The 6,059-nt window shown below is 35.4% G+C and overlaps 1 protein-coding gene across 1 annotated transcript; it reads right to left on the bottom strand.

The window, feature by feature from the left end:
- Positions 1 to 173: 173 nt before the first annotated feature.
- LOC139979387 (uncharacterized) lies at positions 174 to 5,082 on the bottom strand. Its single transcript, XM_071990132.1, has 4 exons — positions 4,927 to 5,082; positions 3,839 to 3,986; positions 3,112 to 3,209; positions 174 to 1,876 (listed from the first exon to the last, which is right to left on the bottom strand). Exons 2-4 carry the CDS (start codon positions 3,868 to 3,870, stop codon positions 1,737 to 1,739), a joined length of 270 nt encoding a protein of 89 aa, XP_071846233.1. The 5' UTR covers positions 3,871 to 3,986; positions 4,927 to 5,082; the 3' UTR covers positions 174 to 1,736.
- Positions 5,083 to 6,059: the final 977 nt, after the last annotated feature.

Genomic DNA, 6,059 nt, shown 5'->3' on the forward strand with positions numbered 1-6,059 from the left:
CCTATACTATTCTTACATTATATGCAGTTTGTTCATTGGTGGGCAATTAATCCCAGAGCACTGGGTTAAAATACTACATTATGGAAATTTACGCTTAAAATGTAAAACCAAATGCCATTTGTAAATTCTATATTTTTTGACAATATAACAATAGTTAGAGAAAACAGATCGGATCTTTTGTGTTATTTATTGTTGTCGACTGCTGTACACTAAACAATACAGCGACCCTTTACCCAATCAGACCCATCTTGCCAAATCGCAACACCATAAATGTTCCCATGTGAAAAGACTATCGACATCACACATTCGTAACTGTGCTCCTGTAACAACCCTAAAGCTGGATCCATGGTCCCTCGGCCGCTGAGACCTAGTTTTCAATTGTCTTCGAGATCCACTGTCTTCTACAGACATGATGAGCCCACACAATGACTGTTTCTGTTAGTGGTCCCTTTATGCCACATGCAAAATTATTTTCCCATATTTGGTCATATTTGTTGAATGAGTGCAATCTTAAGAAGTGATTTACCACACACCACCAGCTGCATGTCAAGAAAACGATAATTGTTGAGTTTCACCAACCTGAAGCCCACCTGTCTTCAAACTGGCAAAGGTCTTCTCAGTCGTAGTCTTAAGCCAACAAACACAAACACACAGACACACAGCCTGACTATCCATGATGTTCCACGGTGTGACCACTGAGTTACATCGGATTGTATTTAGTTGGGATGAAGGGTGAGAGTTGTCAAACACTTCGATAGGGTTAAGGGATCAATGTGGTTTATTAAAGGGGCCAGTCATCACTTACATCAAATTCCATCATCAAATCTGTTAATTGGTCAGTTACTAGTAGGATAGTGTCTATTGCTATGAGTTCAATAAAATATCATTGTTGATTTCGATAAATATCCCCAAAGTGTTAAATGCAATACACCGACTATACAAATACAGAATAAAAGAAAAGAAAAACGTATGTATATTTAAATATATATATAAATATATATATATATATATACACACATAATAATACTGAAATGAAATATATTCAACTACACAAAAGGAATGAAGATTTTTATAAGTATATTCATAACATGATCCCCACCCTTAAAGAATGTATGTACAAACAGGAAACATAATGATTAAGGTGACCCCTTAAACATTTGTCAATTAGTCACTAAACACACCTAGCATGCAAGGACATTCTACTCCATTACTATAAACCAAGTTATCAACCAAGAAAAGTGAAAACAAAGACCAACCCTCCCCCCCCCCCCCAAATAAAAGAAAAAAACAAACTTTTTAACTACAATAATTCGTTGTCACGTTCAGAGGTCACAGCCATACAAATGTTACATTGATTATGTCCAAAAAATCTACTTTTGCATGTTTATTATTAAACATCTCAAACATCCATCTGCAGCAATTGGCCCTGAGCTGTAAATTTAGAGATTCAACTTAAATACATCATCAATTTTCATTGTTATGTTTCGCTCTCATATTTCATCTTACATCATCGATGGCATCGACTGGATGAATTTTACTGGTATTATGTTTCTGCCATTTCAAGTTTATCAGGGATCTATTCTCAGTTCACATCTCGGTCCAAACATGCAACTCCATCACTGTAAGTTGCCAACTCAACAAAATCTCACGATTTAAGGGAAGTGTTCGGTCCCTGATGTCTCCCACTTCATCATTCGTCATTTTTAATCACTGTCTTTTCAAAAATGTTTCCAAATTTAATCACTCTTGTGCGCTAGAGTCCTCCTGTCCTCTTTGAATGCTGCCATGATGAAGAACACCAAGACGATGTGTACTGCCACCACTGCAGATATAGCCGCTGCCGTAGTACTGGAAGAGTCATCCATTGAAAAGAGTCCTATATGTATATATAGGGAACAAAGTAGAAACTCTGGTATTCAGCCTATACACTTTATCATCAGGAGTCCTATATATAGTACAAAAGTAGAAACTCTGGTATTCAATCAGTACAATTTATCATAAGGAGTCCTATATGTATATATAAGGAACAAAGTAGAAACTATGGTATTCAATCTATACATTTTATAATCAGGGGTCCTATATATAGTACAAAAGTAGAAACAATGCTGAAGAAAACAATAGCTGATTGAGTTGAAAGTTATAATTTGCAAGAGTGCGACACTAAAAGATCTTAAAACCAATGTGATTCTCTACCCTAAATCAGTCACAGTTTATACCGATAATGAAAGAGCAAGAAAATAATTTGTTGAAAACATCTGTTTTTCATACAAACAATCAGTTCTAAAGTTTCTATCCATGCTTTGGACATATTTGGCCATATCTGTCTTTCTAGTGGCGGCATCGATAACTACAACATCAGCTTCATTCCTCAACTCATCTTAACTCAAGATGTGGTAGTTTTTAAGATAACTAAAATATATTTTCTTTGGTAAGATCAAACCTCCAATACTCTGAGTAATAGAAAGTGATGTCATCGTCACACTTCTGCTGAAAGCTATTCATAGTTTTGAAAATTATCTTGTTGATTTTGACATAACATGTGATCAAGTTTGGAATATTTGTTTACAGTACAGCTGAACAAATACAATTCAACTTCATAGACAATGGTTGAGAATTAATAATTAAAGGACCACATTGGGGGAGAAACCATCTTTGTAAAATTTCCCCTTGAGTATCATTGTAGCAGTTTTCATTCATTTTAAATGGGGATATGTATCTTGAAAACAAAGGTTCATATAGAAAATTGCTAAGATTATTTTTTGTCAAACTCAACATTTATGAGACTATTAAACAATCACATACTGTAGATATATAGCAATTCAAAAACTCTGTGTAAACTCATCGGTAGAGTATTGTTTTGGACCATTGCGTTTTAGTTTCTAGTAATGTGTAGTACGGGTGTGATTTTTATATTGTTGCTTTTGACAGTTAACATTTTTTGCCTTATTGGTTCTATATATTTAATATTTTGGTTTTTGTTACTATTTGATTTTAGGTTTTACATTTGTAAAGCGCTTTGAGCAGCTTTGCTGATTATGCGCTATATAAATATTACTTATTATTATTATTGTACAGATTGCACATTGTTAATAACAGAGGCAAGCGACTTACCGACAAAAATTAAACTCTTTGATACACCGTACGTCACCATCGGGACGAATATAACCATCAATGTGTAGAATATTGCAGTCAAGGCGATGCTCTTCTCCCTTAAAATCAAACCAGAATTGAAGAAAATATGTTACCACATTTTTTTAATACATAGACAGAACATGATGGTGGCAATGAAAACTTTATTTTACACTCTTTGTTGCAACTTGTTTGACCGTTGCTTATATGTCATGTACATATGTGAGGGTATAAAGTCCGAGAGATTCCATCTAGGTGAACTGGATACTGCACATCATATACCTTCCTCTATTCCTTACATTTCTGTGTTGAACCCATCAATAATGAGTCTTGGCTTCATGTCCCCATGACAAACAGATCCAACAAGGTGGGACAATGCATTTGTAGTACGATTAATATGTTTTCTTAGGTTTGTAACTCTTTGATTAAAGTGATATGCTTTATTTATATAGGTGTTATGATTACCCAAAATGACATGTTCATTCACAGTTACTGTACACACAAACACCAAACCTTCCACATCATTTGAGCAGCCATAGGTTCTATATGGACAGCATTTAAGAATGCCAAGAGAGAGTAATATCTCTTGGGTGAGAAAACATATATGTTGTAATTTTGTAAAACATTGTAAGAGAATTGTTGATTACAACAATGGATCTGTCAATACTATTCTAACTAGTGCAAACTTTTCAATGTGTTATTTACTTACTTCTTCTCAGAGTATCCTAAATCAGCAGGCATGTTGGTTTTTTGTATACTCTTCACTATTTTGACAGAGGAACTGTAATCTTCCCGTGAACAGACTTCTTCTACTGTGCGATGAAACTTGTTCACTCCTTGAATTACCCTTTGTAATTCTGCAAAGAGGAATATACATCTCAACATAGACACGTGGATAAGATTGACATAGGCCATGTAATACTTTGTAGGACCTACATGGTACATTAGTAGGCAGGTATATGTTAACTTCAACGTTGCCAAACTAAGCAACCGCATGTTCTTTTAAATGTCAAAGGTAATGATGTTATCTTTGCCTTTGCTGTGTGATTTAGTTCTAACATTCATTTACATTCCTTGCTCACTTTCCACCAGAAGAAGATGGATTTATCTTTGTAAGCCTCTTGAGTTGAAGCAGGGGTGGCATGATATTATTTTCCCAACTTCAGACATGCATTAAATTTTATAAAATAATTCTAATAAATAGGTGTTAACAATGTATAAATTTTAAGCTGGCTTCATCGAGACTGCATGGATTTAATTACGTGGTTGCAATTTGACTTGCAAACACGGCAGCAACAGTGTCTATGAGTGCAACTATATATATATATATATTTCCCAGTGTGTGAAGTTAGAAAACATGAAAAGTTATTGCAAATCATCATGCATTATAATAAGAACCTACTTGGACAAGTGAGCTATACTACTTAGAGATATAGTACTGGTCTTTGGTCCAGGCCTATGCCTAAGCTCACGGGTCTTAAAGTTAAGAATTAAGATGCACCTTCTCCCAAGTATGCAACTTGTAAGTCACCGCACAACACAAAGACAAGCATTGGCAGTAACAGTAGCCTACGTCTAGATATACGGCTAGAGTACAGTCTGCCTAGTACTACTTACAAGGCTACAGGCCAACAATAGGCTAGTAAAACTTAAATATAACGTGTATGTAATACGCGAAAAAAAATGACACATGTTTACACTATCTTGCGAGACCTATTATTCAAGATTTAATATGAGATTTCCAATGCTGTGATGTGTAAAAAGAGTAAAAACATGATGTATTTCAATATAATTTACCGAATTCCCACCAAAGCGGATTCTAAGATCGTAAGATGGTAACAATTTCACGAGACGAGTGTTGAAATAACATCCACCTAGCCATTAGGAGTAACTGATCTAATATTCTTTTCAATAGCCTTTGATCCGGTTTTGAAATTGCTCATCACCGATGACGTATTTGAGGCAAAGACCGTCGATGAAATAACGTTCAAATGTTTAATTAATTCTAAAGTATTCAACTCAATTGAAATCAAAGACGATGTTCTGACAAGTGCAAGGCAAGTATTGCTGAAGAAGGTCCCATAGGGACCGAAAATTCAGGTATATTTTCTAAAACAATACCCCTAATTTGGCAAATATGAGTCATATATCTCATTTCTCTGTATATATAAATATGCAACCCTCATCAATCGCTGTAAAAGTAGGAAATAAATGCTCAACGCAGGCTGAGTACAAGTACCATAAACCTGTCAGGTTGAAACAGCCGTCATCCCTTATTTATATCACAATACTTTAACTAGGATTTGAGGTTCCTGTGTCAAGCTATTCAATCGCAGTGTTCATGTTGGATTTTCTTTGAAAGTAATTTTTCTTTTGAACCACTGCAGGCATGGGACCCTAATAACTCCCTTGCTAAATTAACCACCAAGCCAAGCAAACCACGTTATACCAAATTAACGATGGCATCTGACTTGAGGGTCCTGGCATGAGACAAAATAAACAATTGCATATTCCGTGGTTATTGCTGATTTAACAATGACGTATGTGATGATTCATTCACGATAACCCTACAAAATCCGCATTCACGATAACCCTACAATATATGTCTCCTGACGGGGATATACCGGAAAGGGTCATAATCCATAAACTATTCCTACAAGTCAATTATAAATAACCACGAATTTTGTAGAGAATTGTAAACATTCATATCAATGAACCAAAAGTTGTCAGTCTAATCTCCAGCCTATCAATTATGAAGTCCCGCAATACAACAACGAAATTGAACGAACCAGTAGCAGGTAGAGAGACAATACGCCTTTCATGTGGGTGTTTGTTTACAAGTCAACACCCTTCTATGTATGCAACTTCTCATGGTTCACCCTAGCACGTCTAGCCACTTGCTCAAACATATTGCATACAATATGAACAGA

This window comes from Apostichopus japonicus, chromosome 14, assembly GCF_037975245.1.
Source record: "Apostichopus japonicus isolate 1M-3 chromosome 14, ASM3797524v1, whole genome shotgun sequence".
NCBI classification, from domain to species: domain Eukaryota; kingdom Metazoa; phylum Echinodermata; class Holothuroidea; order Aspidochirotida; family Stichopodidae; genus Apostichopus; species Apostichopus japonicus.

Excerpts from the sequence above, each read along its gene's own strand:
- LOC139979387 (XM_071990132.1), bottom strand. The coding sequence starts at position 3,870 with ATGCCTGCTGATTTAGGATACTCTGAGAAGAA. Across the intron at positions 3,210-3,838 it reads TTAGGATACTCTGAGAAGAA|GGAGAAGAGCATCGCCTTGA; the intron begins GTAAGTAAATAA and ends TTTGATTTTAAG. Across the intron at positions 1,877-3,111 it reads AAAGAGTTTAATTTTTGTCG|GACTCTTTTCAATGGATGAC; the intron begins GTAAGTCGCTTG and ends ATATACATATAG.